The 18,358-nt window shown below is 39.2% G+C and overlaps 1 protein-coding gene across 1 annotated transcript in view; it reads right to left on the bottom strand.

Annotated features, from left to right (window-relative positions):
- The window catches only part of TRPC1 (transient receptor potential cation channel subfamily C member 1), a 43,685-nt gene that overhangs the window by 5,447 nt on the left and 19,880 nt on the right, over positions 1-18,358 (bottom strand). Inside the window, exons 7-12 of the mRNA XM_075004789.1 lie at positions 17,726-18,062; positions 13,213-13,352; positions 10,809-10,952; positions 4,976-5,151; positions 2,724-2,925; positions 1,938-2,132 (exon numbers count right to left, since the gene is read on the bottom strand). Coding sequence (XP_074860890.1) covers positions 1,938-2,132; positions 2,724-2,925; positions 4,976-5,151; positions 10,809-10,952; positions 13,213-13,352; positions 17,726-18,062 — 1,194 coding nt within the window. The remainder of the gene's footprint in view (positions 1-1,937; positions 2,133-2,723; positions 2,926-4,975; positions 5,152-10,808; positions 10,953-13,212; positions 13,353-17,725; positions 18,063-18,358) is intronic.

Raw genomic sequence — 18,358 nt, 5'->3', positions numbered from 1 at the left:
TCCAGATGGGGTCTCAGTCTAACCTTGTCTTTGTGGAAAATTGTGTAAGGCAGGTCCACCGTGAGAGCTCTCGGCTTGGACACCGATGTGATAACCACTAAAAAGGCAACCTCGTATGACAAATGCAGAAGGGAACAAGAGGCCAAGGGGCTCAAAAGGAGCACCCATGAGCTGTGATAAAAACAAACTGAGGTAGGGGCTCCCGACTTCGTGGGAGCAACCTATCCAATCCCATAATGAACCTTCTGACCACAAGATATGAGAACACCAATCAGGATCCATAGTCCCCTGGATCCAAGAAAGGGATAACAAGAGCTAGGAAGACCATGCAGAACCTGATTTTTTTTATTTTTTAAACAAACTTTTTCAAGCCTTGCAGGTCCAAAATGGACTGCAGCCCCACTTCTGATTTCAGAATTGGGAAACATGAGGAGTAGAACCCCTGAATTCCTAAGGAACTTCCTCTATCAGCCCTAAAGCTAGGAGCAATTCAATCTCCTGCATAGGATTCTCCTCATGAGAAAGGTGCCTGAATAGGGACAGGGAACATAGAACATGGGTGTGAACTGAACTGGATAGCACATCCCCTTTCTACTAAGCCTACAACCCAACAAGCCAAAGTCATTTGTGAGCAAGCATGGCAGAAAGGGGATAGGTGGAAAGAAAATGTAAGGTGGGAAGGATCCAGAAAAGGAACTGGTGTGGCATCCTTGATCGCACCTTTAAAAGTTCTGTTTAGGGCCTGAGGACAGCTTCTGCTGGCCCTGGCCAGCTTGCTGGGAGCACCACTAGCACCTGGCCAGCTTGATGGGAGCACCTACACCTCTGATGCTCTCTAGACTGCTGATTGAAAGGCTAAGGCTGAGGCAGGGGCCGAAATGCCTACGTTGCCTAAATGCCGTGTGGAGGCCATGTGACCTAAAGGCGATTCTAGAGTCCTGATATTTTCTAATTCTGAAATTAGGACTTCCTGCTAAGGTGCCTTCTGGCCATTTTCAGTCCCACCATCTCCCCACCCATGGAAGCAGGGGATCTATGCCTCATGCCTCTTCTTCTTATGGGACATAGGGGACTGAGACTTGTGTCTCCCCACTGACTGAGCCATCAAAGTCTGGCCATGGTGCTGCAGTCCCTTTTCCTTTGATGGTGCCAATGTGGAACTTGGTGCTGGGGTGCTATACATCAAGGACAAAGTATTCAGTGCCAGATCTGATGAGGGTCTCTCCTGCTACGATGCTACCTCCATCAGCCAAACTTTTAGATGCTGAGCTCTATCCTGAAGTATCATGGGGGTTAAAGGTTTTACAAATCACACAGTGATTGTGTTGATGGCTTTCTCCTAAACACGTCAGGCTCAAAGTGTGGGGATGACTCTTGGGCACATGCTTGCCACAAACAGCACAGACTTTAAAGCCTGGCAATTTAGGCATGTCCTGGAGCTGGGGCCTCAAGAAAGGGAAGAAACCCTCCCACGGGCCCAACACTTAACACTATTCACTAACTAAATCTACAACATCTATTAATACTACAAAGAATTATTTACACTACAGACTACCAGCTAACTGCACAAAAGTACTTACTTGAACAAGCCCGGGGAGTTCCAGCTTGCCAACATGGGTGGCAAGAGGGAACTGAGCGGGGGCAGAGGGAGGCAGATTGGCAGTGCCTCTATTGGGTGCCATGAAGGTGCCACTCCAGGAGGCACTGCAGCAACCCAACGGCTACCTGCTAAATTGGAATGCACATATCACCTGAAGAAGAATAGAGCTTTTGAGTTGGTACAGGAGCTTTTACTGTATTGTGATTTATTTACGATAGCACTCACTGCATGATAGCAGCATCCCGGAGTACAGAAGATAAATGGTCTTGGGTTCATTTTAGGAAGGAATATGTAAATGATTGTTAAAATACATGGAACTTTCCAGACCATTTCTTACCTTTAGACTATTCTGACGCTTGACTTTGCCAGCTGAAGTATGAGAGCTGATCCATTTACTTAGGCTGTTAAAGAGATAGCAGATAGTCTTGGGAGAAGGAATAACATTGAAAGGCGGAGGTAGTGTGCATTTGTCATCAAAGTAGCTAAGCCAAAGCTTGGCACGGGCAAACTTCCATTCTTTGTCTTCATGATTCTAAAATATCAGAAACATTAAGATAACAATTGTAAAATGAGCAAGAAAGTCTGCAAAAATGTTAGCATTTATATTACTAACTTATATGGTTTAAAAATTTCCAGCACTTTAAACACTAACACTGAACATATTCAATAAATGCGATGGCACAAAAAAGGTCAACTACTAGTGTGTATAATTTACATATACAATGAACTTTAAAGAAATATCTACAATAACCAAAAGGTTCAATGCACTGACAAAAATAAATTCTAGCATTAGGTGCCATTAGACTTACTCGTCAATTCCCACAATTCTGCATCTTTAAAATCTTAACATTACTACACTTAATAAAACAGGATAAATTAACAAAAAGCCAGAAACATTCTTATCTGATTACTGCCCTTCAGTGAATGGCCCTGCAAGCATTTATGAATATGAACTGAATGAACCTACTTGCGTGCATAAAATTACGCATGGGACATTTCTACAATCAGGCATTACACTAGAATCCTCAGTACAGAGATTAAGTTTGTATTGTACAGCACTAAGAACATAGCTGATACTTTGACTAATAAATAAATAAATACATACATACATTTCTTTACTTACCGCTATCAGCTGAAAGCTTTTATGAAGCATTGCAACTAAGAGCTTGGTAAGGACAATCACAACCACTACATTGTAGGTACCAACAATAACGGCGCCCACAAAAGACTGCAATTCTTGACCATACCTAAATCTAGTGACAAAGATTGCTACGTGTGCTAGGGAGAAGATGTACCAGAACAGAGCAAAACAGGTCCCAATAAACCTACAAAAAAGAAAAATCATTTCTGGTTAGATAACATTTTTAAGCACCAAAGGGAGAACAATTCTTTACATCCCACTTAAATCAGCTGTGCTTCTTGTAGAGTAAGTTGCTACAGTCCGTCAGCAAGGGTCTCACACTCTGGCCCTAACTAATTATTCGAAATGGAAAGAAATGCTCTGATTTATCATCGCATTTAAAACAGTAATTTCCCCTACAACTCTTTTATCTCAACCCCTCCCATCAATAAACAAAGAAACCCAGACAATATCTAGATGGAACATTGAGTTAATCCAGTGACCAAAACAGTGACTATAAAGACTCTCACTGACTTAACTGAATTTCAGATTAGGTCCTACATGAGTGAGTAAGAGCAAGGAGGTTCAGTATTCCTGATCCACATAACATGGAATGCCAAAACACCATTCAAAAAGTTATAGTTCTCCCAGAGAGACAGCTACCAAATTCACAATCATCAGGTAATTCAAATTTCTAACCTCAGAAGAATATGAGATTTTTATTATTTGCAGATTACCCAGTTCTTAAAACATATTTTCAAGGCACCTTAACTTCAACTTGACACCCAGCATCTGTGGAAACAACAAGAATCCTGTGGCACCTTATAGACTAACAGGTATTTTGGAGAGAGTCCCAGTTAAGAGGAGGGCCAGAGGGATACTCTCCTTTTCATAAGCCAATAATTTAGACCCTCCTATGGAACCCCCAACTCATGCATCTGACAGAGCAGGTCTTTGCCCATGAAAGCTTCTGCTCCAAAATACCTGTTAGTTTATAAGGTGCCACAGAACTTGTTGTTTTTGAAGATACAGACTAACTCAGCTACTCCTCTGATACTTGACCATGCAAAGCATCTTTGGAGACACTTCTCAATATACTAAAATATAATGAACTTCAAATTTCTAATCACTATATTTAAACAGGTATAACTAAAAACAAAAACAAATGTATTTGGGTCTTTTATAGTTCACCTTGAAGCTGTTAGTTTATGAAGGCATATACAGTCAACCCAGAGCATGCCAGCTTTCTGCTTATTAGAATTCCTTATGAAAAACTGTTAGTGTCCAAAATTTAATGTATTTCTCATTCTACAATCTAAAAATGCCAAAGAACTCCAATCTACATTATTTTAACAGCATTGAAAAATATATTAAAACCCACTTTAGTTTACTGAAATGAAAGGAAGAATCTATAAACTGAAACTTGTCTGTGTCTTTGGACAAGAATAAAAGCCAATTGTAAGGCAGCATTGTAGGTTTCCGTAGTAGCTTTCCATCACTTGATATCCAAATACTAATCCAATTTTAGAGTAAAAACAGCACATGATTAAGACATACTCTCAGAGAAGTACAGAAATGCTTGTGTAACAGTTCTTTGCTCAAGCTGGTGATATCAATTCCTCAGTTCATAGGCAGTAAGTTTGCTTATAAAATTTAAAAAAAACTTTACTTACCTAACTAAATTAATATATTAAAGCTTACTAATGGTAGGACTTTTAAGCAAATATTTAATAAACAGAAAATAGAATTTTGTAATAGATTGTTTGTCATCATAGTACTCCCCAGACCTGTCCCCTGCATGGTAACAACAGCGTGCTAGTATTGTTATATTGTTATATAGTATTGTTATAATGGGGCTGAATGGCCACGTTATACATTTTTTTTTGTTACATGTATGGACATGAGAATCAGCTTCTTAATTGAATCCGGAAAGGGTGTTTTAGCCTCCTAGGCCGCATTTACACTGTGGTTTTTGTGTCACTCAAACCACTCAGTCTTGGTGAATCACCAGAAGTGCTAGCATCTGTGAGAGTACTAATATAGACTTGATGCTTGTGTTTCTACCACTTTGATATCTATCCTTTGAGACCAGTCTATACATCTATGTTCAGTTGTTACTATTAATGCAATCACAGTGGTGAATCCAGGTCATAATCTTCCACTATATATGCACACCACACAAGTAAATATCCTGCAACGTCAGAGTAAATGTCCTGAAGCAGATTTTAAAAAATATTTAACATGCCAAAACTCACGAATGGAATGTATCATTGCTTTGCTGTTCACAGAATATCCCTGCACAGTCCTTATCTTCCTCTGGAGGAAATCCTTTGTCATACAGTTGGGTCAATCCAATTGTGAATGAGAACAAAACAAGAAGAAACATCCCTAGGAATTTTCCAAAGTCTTGCAACATCTGGCCCATTGAAATCTGAGGAATAGATTACCAATTTTCATTAACAATGAAATATCAATCACTTATCAGTATTATTCTGCTCAGGTCCTATCAGAAAAAACATTGTGTATGCTGTTTTTTTAATGTCAATGCCATTGTATCAGAATTCAGGACTGTAGTCAAGAATAGGCAATACCTGGTATATTTAAGCTACAGAGGAGAAATATTAACATTGCAACATCCAGTTGATTTGAATAGCTATCACGAGGAGGGACTCTACATCACAAGATGAAACAATTACAGGAGTAAGTGTGTCAAACTGCTAAGTATTTAGGAAGTGTGTGTGTGGTGTTCTATATTATCTATATATTGTGATGTCCCAGAGTATTATGGGGATATTTTCACACATAGTTGTCAACAAGATATCCGATGACTGAGTAATATAAACATTAACTTGTTTGTTCTCCATAAAATTGTTAACTTATGAAAAGTGGAGCATCCCAAAAGTAATGGATTGTCACAGTTCAAATAAGGAAAAGGGGTTGATAGCTTCAGAAATAAGTATGACTTCTGTGGTTTCAGCATAACACATTACAAAAGCTGTATCCTGGTCTGTGTACCTTGTATACGCTAGAATGATATTTGGCAATGAAGATATGAAAAAGATAATGACTGATGCTTATGCTTCAGGTTTCTCCAGCAAGAGAGAAACATGAGTGCTGCCAATCACTAAGCTAAACACTTGGCACCCTCTCTCCTGTTTTATTTCAGTTTTTGTGGGACCATTTATCTACTTTGGTGGCTTCTTCTCAGGACAGGTGATGAATTGCAGCCATTTCTCATATGCTTTATCAATTTTATTCTAATTACATGGCAATCATCTTTATGATGCCATACCCATGTATGAAACTGAACGCTTATTGATTACTGTGGTCTTAGAAATTAATTGATTATGATATGGAATAATTAATGTGTTACAGATAATGTAGAACAACTTGACTGCTGAAAAACAATTTAAGTTCTTACAATCAAACCAAATTTAGTATTTTTTTCAGGTACTAACAAAGGTACTACCTTTCTATGAATTGTAAATAATTAATTTACAAATAATACCCTGCACTCACAAAGTGCAAAAAAAGCAACAAACATCAGAGAATGTGTTGCCTCTAAACAGTAATGTCAATACCAATTTTAAAAAGACAATTTGGACACTGAAGCCACCAAAACTGTAGGTACCATAATTCAGGACTGGCCACCAAGTACCATTCCTACACCCTTTGGGGAAGTACACTCTTACTCCATATAAAATACAGCTAATTTGACAGCATTTCCCTAAGTTATTACTATAAGTGCACCTGAAATAAAAATCTGCACTAGGGTAACTAAATTTTTCAAAACAAATTGCAACATCTTCTCCAGTAAAACTAAGGCCTAAGTGCATTATTAGATTTATGTAAATTGTATGACATTTAAACAAAAATGTAGTATGTGCTGCTTCCCATATGTAAGTACGACAAAGTTATTCCACTGTCTAATATTTACAGCACATACGATGTCCCTTACATCAGTGGCTAAGTGAGCTCTAAAAATACTTCATCATGTAGAAGGACAGCGTAACCCTATATCCATGTACACGATAGGCAGACAACTGACTTTCTCCAGAAACTGCAACATTAACAATCTCGCTCAGAACACCATGCTTGCCTCCCTCTACATCAGTGGTCACAAAGTGGTCCATCAAGATGGACTATTCAATTCTGGGGTGTCCTCCAGCCTGTCTCAGCCTCCTACTGACAACCCATTCCTGGAAGTGGCAAGCATGACCCCACCTGTGGTGAGGGGAGGAGGAGAGAGAAGGGCAGGACTCTTGACTTGATGTTCCTTTCTGCTAGCACTGCCCCCCTCAGTTCCCATAGGCCACAGTTTCCCATTCCTGGCCTCTGGGAGCTCAGGAGGTAGTGCTGGCAGAGGGGGATAATGCACAGAACCATGCACCCCCTGCCCTTGAGGTCAATGAGATGCATTGGGCCCTTCTGGAAGTGGCATAGGGCTGGAGCAGGCAGAGGGAGCCTTCCTCATCTGTGCTGCTGACTGGGAGTGTAGTGGGGAGTTGCACACTAACCTCCACAGCCAGCACCCCATACCCTCTTCTGCATCCCAAGCCCCATCCCTGAGACTCCTCCAAGAGCCAGCACCTCCTGCACCCTGAATCCCCTACAGTACCTCAGTCCCCTGCCCCAACCCTGACACCCACCTTAGAGGCAATACACGCTATCCCCTCCTGCTCTCCTGTATCCAAAGCACCTTTCCCAACCCTCATCTCCTCTCAGAGCCACTACCCCTACCTCCCTGAGCCCCAGCCCAGAGCTCTTTCCCACTGCACCTCAAAACTAATGATATCCCTGAAATGCATCAATGGATGTTTCCATACCCTGGAGAGACAACCAAAGCACCTCTTTAATTTCCACGACATTTTCAACCACCGCCACCTGTCCATTAAACTCTCTGGAATAGTCCTCACCAGTATCAACTTCCTGGACACCATAATCAGATGCAACAGTAAAACCCTACAAACAACCATACAGAAGAAACCCAGACACACTAACCTTCAGAGACTGATAACCACTATAAAAACACACCAAGAAATTGGTTTTCTACAGACAGGCCTACAGAATATGCTCCAAAAAAGAAAGTCAGAAACGCTGTTAAAACCACCTTCACTAAACAAGGACAGCCCATCAAAGAAGCAGGTCGCATCATGGAATGGGCTACTCAAATACCAACAACATAATCTGCTTCAATACAAAAATAACACATTCCCCACCCCCACCTCGACCACACCCCATAACTGTCACTTACAATCTCAGATTGGAGCCCATGAGGAACACCATTACACCACACAACAGAGAACACATCTTCAAAGAAATCTTTCCAGAGCCCTTCCTCTTTTGACCTTCAAACAACGGTCCAATCTCACCAAGCACACCATCAGAAGAAGGCCCAAGACCAGGATCCACCAACTAAAAATAGCACCACACCTTACCATAACATCAGGTACAAAACCTGCAGACATATCTCCACAGCTGCAGAATTCACACTAAAATGATAAAACAGAAACAACATAATCCTCTGTGGGTGAATATTTTTCACAAGATGATCACTCTATCTGACCTCTTAGCCTTCATCCTCAAAAAAAACCTGCAGAACACTTTCAAAAGGCAAGCTTGGGAACTTAAATGTTTACCTTGTCTAGACACTAAAAATCATGGTCTTAATAAGCAATAATTCCAGTGCCTTTATTATGAGAATCTGTAATCCACTAACCCATCTTTTTGTCATATGACTATGTTACTAACGGCACACTACACCTTCAATGACTCCTTAAGAATGTGGGTTAATTACTTATGCTAAACAATCTGTTCCAGTTTACAATTAGTTGTGACACACTAAGTACCTTCCCCAAACATTGAAAAGCAGCTCTGTGTAGAAAGGCCTTTCTGTGTCACCAACAGAAGTTAGTCCAATAAAAGGTATTATGTCACCTGCTTTGTCTCGCTGACAACCTGAGACGAACACAGCTACAATACCACAGAAAGACAGATATAAGGGCAATCATATGTGCTGCTCCATGGTTCACTGTGCTCTAAAAAAGTGGTTTTAGTTTTACTTCCATGCAGATTTCATGGTTGGGGGGGGGGGGGGCAAGATTAGGGGCATACTGCTGTTTCATACACCAGTGGTCTTCAACAGTCCTCCCTCTAGTTTTTTCTATCCATGGGCAGAATAAACTCTGTTATGAGCACCCAGGCACATGGGATGTGCACCACCAGGAGAAACATATTGTGCCAGCTGTGGGTGCTCTGCTAATCAGCTGGGCAGCAACTGAATCTCTCCTGGGCAGCTGCCTAAGCATTCAGCTTACAGGAAACACTGGTCTCCAACTTTTTTAAGCACATCAGTTTTTGAATCTAAGGCAAGCCAGGATCTACCTCAAACCCAAATCACCTTGCCCTGCTTCCTTCCTCGAGGCCCTGCCCCACCCCTTGTCTGAGGCCATGCCTTGCTCATTCTATGCAAATGGGGTACAGGGGATGGGGAAGCCCACTTCTTCTGCCTTCCTAATTGCACAGCAACCAGGAGGCTCCTGAAAGTGAACTCCAAGGCAGAAGGCAGGAGCAACACAACAGTGAGGCAGGGGCAACTCAAGTACTGGCACCTGACAGCCTCCCAGCCAAGATCACTTGTCAGAGGCTCCAGGATCTACCAGTAGTGTATACATACTGGTAACCACTGGCGTATACATATTGGAACTATACGAAACCAAGGGATCCTTCACAAGCTGTGACCTAGGACAGAGTAAGAGCTGTCAGATTTAGGACTTGGAACTGCGTTCACCAGAGTATTTTCCAGACAGTCATAATTCCCATCCTCTGAACACAAGTTACAAAATGATATCATGCGTCCAAAACAAAAAACTCCATGGAAGTAAAGAAAAAAGAAAAAGTCACTTGCTTCAGCATATGGTTGACCAGGCAACTAGTATGCACACCAGATGTCTGTTATGCTAGCTGTAATCAACAGTATATGTTTCCAAGTGCTTATAATTTGCAGGCAACTTGAAAGCTGAAAATGTTGTAATATAAAATGAATTTTTCAAAGAAGCTATTTTTAATATACCTAGTATTAATAAACTCAAGTGACTTTTTTTCTTTAAATAGGTTTTATAGGCCAACAACATGTAAGAAGATTCAGTACTTAAATATCTTGCAGACAACAGAACACAGTGGCTTCCCTTCATTTTTCACCGCTGGGTTGCTCTACCATGTTTAATTGCTACTGTTTGAACTTGTGACCTACTTTCGGAAAATACTGTAAGAGTTGTTGCTCAAGTTGTACTGGTCAACACTAATAACATAAGATTCAGTGTGCAACTGAATGGGGTGACTGTTGACTGTTTTTGTTTACTCAGAATTTTGACTTCACTACATAGCTGCCTAATAAAAATACATAAGAAAGATACTGTACATAAACAAACAGGTATATTAAACAGTAAATCTCTTTAAAATGTAGGAGAGACTTTACTGCTCAGTCTATTTGTACCATAAACATAAGACTCTCACTTTAACAGGAATATGTTAAGCAGCTGCATGAACGTATACAAATACTTTTTCATTGTGTGTGGGGAAGAAAAATGCAAAGAACAAACTTAAAAAAAAAAAGGTGACAAAGTAACTGAGATACAGAACCTAAAGTAGAGAGAGACAGACAAAAGAAAAGAACTGCTTGTTTGGGAAGACAACAGAAAGAGGCTGTTAACATTCATCACCTACAAAACACACAAGTAGTCTTTCTAAAGTAACTTCTATCTTGAATTTTTAAAAAATTCAACATGGGAAATTTCTATTACTTTTCTTTCTCGAAGTACAATTTAAAGGCTATGTTTTATTACACAGCCAAAATAAATTTGTTGAAAGAATGTTAGGTGACAAAGTCATGCACTCTAATGTTAGGAAACACCACATATGAATGCTCAATCTTATTACTGCTCTGTCCTCACTCGTGTCCAGCCTGTACCCTGAATGAGGCAGGGATATATGGAAAAATACTATCTGGATCATGCAATTAAAGACTAGATTATAATACACACGTGCAAGATCAAACCTGTCATCTTCTCTGGATATAATGCTATTTACCTGAAGTGGTCCTAGGATAGAGCTGGTTGTGTACATGAAGAAGAGTCGAAGGTAACTAAGAACGTTAGCAAAAGCAAAAAGACCTTCTGCCACCAGTGTAGGATGGAATGCATCCCAGTCCTTTCTCTCAGCAGAATCATGGAACTAGAGTTTCAAAAGTACAAGCTGAAGTTACTTTTATTATACATACATACACATGCACACGCACACACACGGAAGCTATCACAAGGGTAGGTATGCCGCAGTAAAAATTTGCTTTTGGATTACATTCAAAGTACCTAACACACCACTTTATACAGATAGGTGCCAAAGTGGTGAGTAGATAGGAAATTGAACTGGGAGTTGGGTGACTCAGGTTCAGTTCAAGTTTATGACATTCACCTACACCATATAAGCCAGGACAAGTCACTTCTCTTCTGGGTGTTTGTCTTATCTAGTTAGATTGTAAATTATTTGAAATAGGGACTCTCACTATGTGCATGAACAGTATCTACTACAAGGGGCCCTGATATAGGCACTACTGCAAAACAAGTAAAAAAAAAAAAACTGTAAAACACAGAACAAACCAATCTATGTACCAATGACATAACCGTTTTTAATCGTTTTGGAAGAGGAGATGACTTAAGGGTAAGGGAGTTGCCTCCAGAATGATGGATATCTTACAGCTGTACACATACTTCCACCCTTAATACATCTGATACCTGCCACTCTCCAGAAGTAACACCTAAGACATCATAAGCAATAAGAAAAGGATCCAAAGAGGAGAAGGGCAGGAAGAAGCACAAAAACTTTGGCATTCGTTATTTAATAGCAGGCCATAAACGGACTGTGGTATGGCACAAAGCTGAATCTACAGACAGAAGGACACCTAGCCCAAACGATGGCAATTCAGCACAGGATAACTTATACAAAAGATGAAGGAATACACCAGTGATCAAACAACTGCCCTTCAGCTTTCTTTATGCTCCGTTTCTTTCTGTCCAAGATATGGAAAATGCTCTGATTGAATACACTTTTGTGTCTTGAGATGGACTTCTGCCAGAAATGTGTCCAATGGCCAATTTGGTATCAGGAAGGTTTCTTCACAACTCCCAAGCAGAGATAACAACACATAGGTTTATTTACAACTCCAGGAGCTTACTAAATAATCCTTGAAAAACTCAGCCTCAGAACCTCAAAAGCAACCAAGTTTTGTGAGAGGTTTTGGTGAAATGGATGATAACGCAGAATACTGCTACAGCTCGAAAAGAGGATTTCTGACTCAGTATTCTGATCTACATCAGAGAGGCAGCTGTGTTCATCTGTATCTGCAAAACCTACGAGAAGTCCTGTGGCACCCTACAGAGTAACAGATTTTTTGGATCATAAACTTTCATGGGCAAAGACCCACTTTGTCAGATGCATTGGAATGAAGATTCCAGAGGCAGGTCTAACTATATAGGCACATGAAGAGAAGGGAGTACCAATCAAGAGGAAGGCCAGAGTTGACGAGGTCAATTCAATCAGGAAGGATGTGGCCCTCTTGCAGAAGCTCATGTGCAGATGTGAACGCCAAGAGAGGAGAAACTGCATTTGTAATTAGCTTGCCATTCCCAGTCTTTGTTCAATCCTTGATTGATGGTGTCAAATTTGCAAAAGAATTGTAGCTCTGCAGTTTCTCTATGGAGTCTGGTTTTAAAGAAGGTTTGTTTGTTTTTTTTTTTGCAGGATAGCTGCTTTTAAATTGGCCTTCCTCTTGATTGGTACTCCCTTCTTTTCATGAGCTTGTATAATTAGACCTGCCTCTGGAATCTCCATTCTAATGCATCTGGCAAAGTGGGTCTTTGCCCACAAAAGTTTATGCTTCAAAAAATGTTAGTCTATAAGGTGCCACAGGACTTCTCTTTGTTTTTGCGGATACAGAATAGCACAGCTACCCCCTGATACATGAACTTTTCTGGTTTCCTGGTATCCCCTGCTCAATTTAAAAGGCCTGCTGCATACAACTGAGGTTTTAGAGTTTCTGTAAAAATAAAAAAGCAAGTTTTCTTTTATACTGGCAAGCAACCTAAATATGGGGTCATTAATAATTAAGTGCTAAGGAATCAGGGTAGCTGACGTTACAATTTCCGGCAGAGTCATGTGTATAAGTTCACACCCTATTTCTGGAGTTTAAAAAAGTACAACAAAACAACTTTACATCTAGAAAAAACAATTTCAAAATAGAAGCTGCTTTTAAGCCCTCACATGCTTATGTTCTGCATCAGTGTTAAATAGGTGCAGACTGAAATGAGACTAGGGCCTTCAGTATGTAGGACTGCAGAATTACTTTTCCTAATCCCTTGCCAAAGGGGAAAAAAACAACAACCTGTATTTCTCCCAATCAGCCTTAGATGGGCTTAAGATCTGAGCCATGGATATTCACCTTGTTGTGAGCAACTACTTTGAGAGCAAAAGTTGCCAAATAGAGGGAATTCATGACAAAACTAAGCTGATTACGAGATTCTTCTAAAAAGTCTTCCAGGCCATCATACCAAAGTCTTTTGACATCTGACCACACCATTCCTGGTGAAGAGAAAAAGAAAACAAAATGACATCACCGCATTATAATATACAGGCCAGAGGACAGAAACTTTGCTGAGGTGGAATGTCAAAATTTGACTTTTTGTCCTTTATGTATGGTCTGAACACCGGTGATACTTTTTCAAGTCACTAACAGTCCTACTTACAACACCTTCATTAATAAATAAAGATGCAGAGCTTTACCATTTAGGCACTGTTTGGTAGCACCTGGCTTTCTTCCTGCTGTTATCTTTTGTTAATCCACAGGCAGCATGCCTTTGAGTAAGCTCCTGTCTGCATGGGGGAGGAGGGCCAGGGCTGAGCTCCTGCCTCGCATGCTGATGAAAATCAGTTCACATGCCACTCTTGCCACCCATGATGGGGGTCGCTGACCCCCATATAGGCTTTCTACTAGTTCTAGTTTGTCCTACTTTTTTTGTTTGCTTGTTTTTAACTAAAATAAGGGCACCTATTTCTTTTAAAAGGCTATGTCTACACTAGAGAGTTTGGTCAACAAAACCAGGTTTTGTCAATAAAACTCACAGGATGTCCACACTAAAAATGCTCTCTGACATACTGTCAACAGAACTTGGCACGTCTGTCGACAGCCTTCTGCTTCTCCCCTTTCATTGGGCAAAACATCCTGCTCAACAAATTCTGTTGACAAAAAAGGCTTGTGGACACTCTCGGGGGACCCTCTGACAACAGACCGGGCTCCCAGGTCATCAGGCAGCCCCGTCTGCTGTGCTTCTGGTTGGTCATTCTGTTGAAAGAGTGGCCGAGTAGTCTGGCCTCTGTCTGTCGACAGAGCGATCCTCTTTTTTGTGTAGCCGCGATCTGTTGACAAAAGTTTTGTCAGACTTCTGTCAACAGATTGCTGTAGTGTAGGTGTAGGCAAAGCATCTAAAGTGAAAAGAAGGGATGAAAAGATTTTGTACATCTATCTGAATAGCACTGAGAGTGGTCATAAAATGCCACAGTGAAATGGTAAGTATAAGTAATTATAAATGTTTACCTGCCATAAGTGTACTTTTTGGCTGAAGAAAAATTGTATTAAACAAGAGGGGTGGGGAAGAGGAGTGTCTGATTTAGGAAAAGAGTCTAAGTCCTCACTACAGTTTCCATTTTTAAAAGTCAACTTCACGTCAGAAAGCTTGGTACCACATCACACTATGATACAAATTTTGTGAAGGTATTTGTATTACAAAATGACCCAAGAAAAAACAGACTTAAAACTAAACTTCTCTTGTGACAATTTTCATCATAGTTTCTATAAAATTAATGACAGTAGAATTTTTTCCTAGGGTTTTTGTTTTACCATGCAAAATATATAGGGTTAGCTTAGGACAATATAAATTAACAGATCTAAAGTCTTCAACAGTTTTTCTCCCTACTGACTCAAACACTTCAATCAGATGTTAAACTTCTACCATTATTAACACTACACTGATTCAGAAAAATTCAGCATGACTGAATGTCAGTATCACAACAGGCTACTTCATAATTTGAAATGATCTTTTGTAAAAATATACCTGCACATTTAAGATACATAAATAATCAGTTATCTTATGTTATTCTGATTATTTGGATATTTTAGATGATTGCTATCATATTAAAAATTAGGAGAAAAGTTGCTTTTATATTATTAGCAGCTAAAAACTATTGGACTTGGCACAGGTTTTCAGAAGCTTTCCATTTTGCAGGACATCCTTGTTGTTTGGTGAGAAATATTTTGTAGTTATGAAAAGATCAGCGCCAAGCAGAAGAGAAACCACAAACTTCAAAAAGTTAGAAGCAGAAGGTAAAAGACCTATTCTTCCTGATTATGAGTATTAGTTCAACAGTATTTTTTGGAGTCCCCTTACTTCAGGAAGGAAGGTGGTAGAGTAGACAAACCATTGGTCACTTAAGTGTTTACACTTTCTGAAAGGAAAGGAACTGTAGTTAACTTTATATAATCTATTATTTTTATTATGTTTTTCCACCCCTTTTCATTAAAACTGTGTATATATTAGGCTTCTATTCAGGCTTAAATTCTTCAAAAGGACACTGCCTATTTACAATTTACTAAGTTTCAATAAGTGTGTTAAGGGTACTTTCACATCGTACAGCAAAGAATAAGGAATTAACTTGCAAACAAGCAGCTGGCCTTCATCTGCAGACACTGCTTTCCACTGCTCTCATTGGCTGGGAACAGAGAACCACGGCCAAAGAGAACTGTGGGGGGCAGTATCTGCAGAAGGTCAACACCAGCAAAATGTTCTGAAGTCAACAATCAGATCATCCTGATGAGCCACAGGTTGCTCAACACTGACCTATTCAATCACCAATCCACAATGTAATATTACCTGCTAGCACAGTACTTTTGAATGAATACTATTTAAAATGCTTATGAACAGTTTTTTAGATTTCTCATAAAGTATACATTTTCCTAAAAGGAACAGAATCAGTTTAGGCACAAACTGCAAATTTTGCAGCACTAGTTCTTTTTACAAACTTACAGTCAAACAAAGGAGGATACAGATTACATGACTATGTTCTTGTAGGAGTTAACATACACTAAGGCTGTTGGAATTTGATAATCAAAGTCTTACAGATTCTGTCTTTAAAAGAATACCATTAAAAGGGCTGACACATTCATAAAATAGAGGAGTGAACGTTTTGGAAAGACTCTACCCAAAAGCAATGTCTGTGCTCCCTCTACTGGTCCTGCACAAACCACAATTAACTTGCAAATATGCTTCTCAGTGATGTGCTGATATTATCAATGATACTGGTATATAAAAATGAAGTGCACACAACTGAGACAAATTTAAAATACCACTGTGAAACAAAAGGAGAAAGAGGGAAAAAAATCAATGGTTTTCATGTACTGAATAAGAAGGTTTTGCATGAAAGACTAAAAAAATATTTTTCCTTCTTTATCCATTTTCTAGTCTGCAGTGGGTCTACCTTTCATTTGAAATTGAACTAAAAATCAACTGCCGATCTGGAAATGCAAGGCTAAATTTACCAGTACTTTTCTACACTGCTACACAGTAAACTGGGTTCAGTTGGTGGTCTTTCCTGCGTTGTACAGGATGAAATTTCTGAAAAGGTTTAATTTCTAAATCTTCAAAGGGAGACATTTTGCACTGCTTAGCAGCAAACATTTGAACCAAATTTCATCTTTTTTTCTTTTAAAGCTGTATCAATATGGGGCCATCAATAGAGAACATATAGGTAATTCTAATGACTTCAGAAACCCACATTTCACACAGCAATAAAAGCGATTTGAAATAGAAGAGAAAACAGCATAGGAGTTGACTGAGTTGAAATAATTACATATTTATTCTCTGTTAGTCTGTAGCTTCACAAATAACAAGCAGTTCTGTAACACCTAAAAACTAACACATTTATTTATTAGATCATGTGTTGGAGAAGTGGGTCTCACCTATAAAAGCTCATTACCTAATAAATAAACCAGTTGGGCTTTAAACTGATACAGGACTGCTTGATATTTCTTCCAAGAATCTGTAAGTACTTCAACCCAGAGAAAGTTTATCAACTTTCAAAAAGTGCATGGAAAAATTTCAACCAAACGTGCTTTTCCAAGAAGCTTGTATGACCTTTTTAATGACACTGTATTTTTTGAGACTTTTAGCAAACAATATTGAAATTTTAGCAAACAGATTAATTTTAAACCTTTCCCCAAGTCACTAGAGAACCAAAATCACTTTAAAAACTCTTAATGAAAGTTTTTTGAGAAAATTAAAAGCAAGATACAGCAGAGATTAAACAGCTACTAGACACATGACTGACCAAAAAGCCTCCTGTAACAAACTATTGGCTCACAGTTGTTCATCAGCTGATATAATAAACAAAACTACCTTGTTATGTAAAGGCTGTTAGAAAATCACAATGACCTTTCCTTTTATTTTCAAGTTGGATCAATCAAAAATTGCTAGCAATATCTCACTGTTTGTTATGTAAGCAGCAACTAATCACAGCACTTGTGTTCCTCATACCTGTTATGCTGTTATTGAAATTATTCTACTAAATGTGCGAAGTATGTATTTTAACTATCTTAACCTTCCAAAACATATCCTACATGATCATTCTTGATTGAGACAGCACTTTACCAACCCTTTCAAAACAGCATTCCTGGTACCTCCTGCTGGCAGAAAGCTCTATGAATTATTATTCTCTGTGACTATTAAGAACTGTTAGAAAAGCAGATCATAAATGTCATTTCCTTCACTCTTTATCCTTCATCTGCCAAGGACTGATTGGAATTCTGATTTTCTACAGAGTAGTACATAAAACTCTATTGCTAAATCAGTGAAATAGCTAACGTCAGAAACTTTTGTCTAATTCTTTATCCATCGGATACTTACCAATAAGCCATATTATCAGAAGATAGTCTATCCTCTCAAGTGCTGGCCCCATTGTATTCTTCTTATCCTCATTGTAGACCAGTGAATACAAGTTAAGTAACAGCAGGAATGTGAAATATGACGCTCCATGAATAATGAACTTCATAAAAGGAGTGTGAATTATTCGACCTACTCGAGATTTAGGGGCTAGTAAGTAACAGAGAGACAGAACTGGCCAAAAGATGCCAACTGTCAAAACAGTCAAAATCTTCTTAAACGTGTGCTTGCGTCGGTAGCCTGCCATCTGTCCAAACCACACAGTGTTCAGAAACTGCTGGCAGTTAGACTGGGCAACAAACTGGTGGGGAAAGAAAAAGCCCAAGAAGTCAGGCCTCTCAGCATTATTAAAGGTAACTATTATTAAAATTTATATTCAAACCATTATAAGTTACAGTATGATCTATATTACTCATTTTCTGCTAAGCAAGTAGGAATAATTCTCAAAAGAAAAAGTTACTTTTTAAAATTTAATATGGAGGCAAAAGGCAAAAACTAGTAAGATAATCACAGATATGAATTCCTTCCTCCTCCTTTCCCACCTATAAGTTTAGAAAACATAGATTCCACAACATGAGTCTTCTTATGGTTATCAAG

The sequence above is a fragment of the Carettochelys insculpta genome, chromosome 10, assembly GCF_033958435.1.
Source record: "Carettochelys insculpta isolate YL-2023 chromosome 10, ASM3395843v1, whole genome shotgun sequence".
NCBI classification, from domain to species: domain Eukaryota; kingdom Metazoa; phylum Chordata; order Testudines; family Carettochelyidae; genus Carettochelys; species Carettochelys insculpta.
This window is presented reverse-complemented; position numbering and strand designations above follow the sequence as displayed.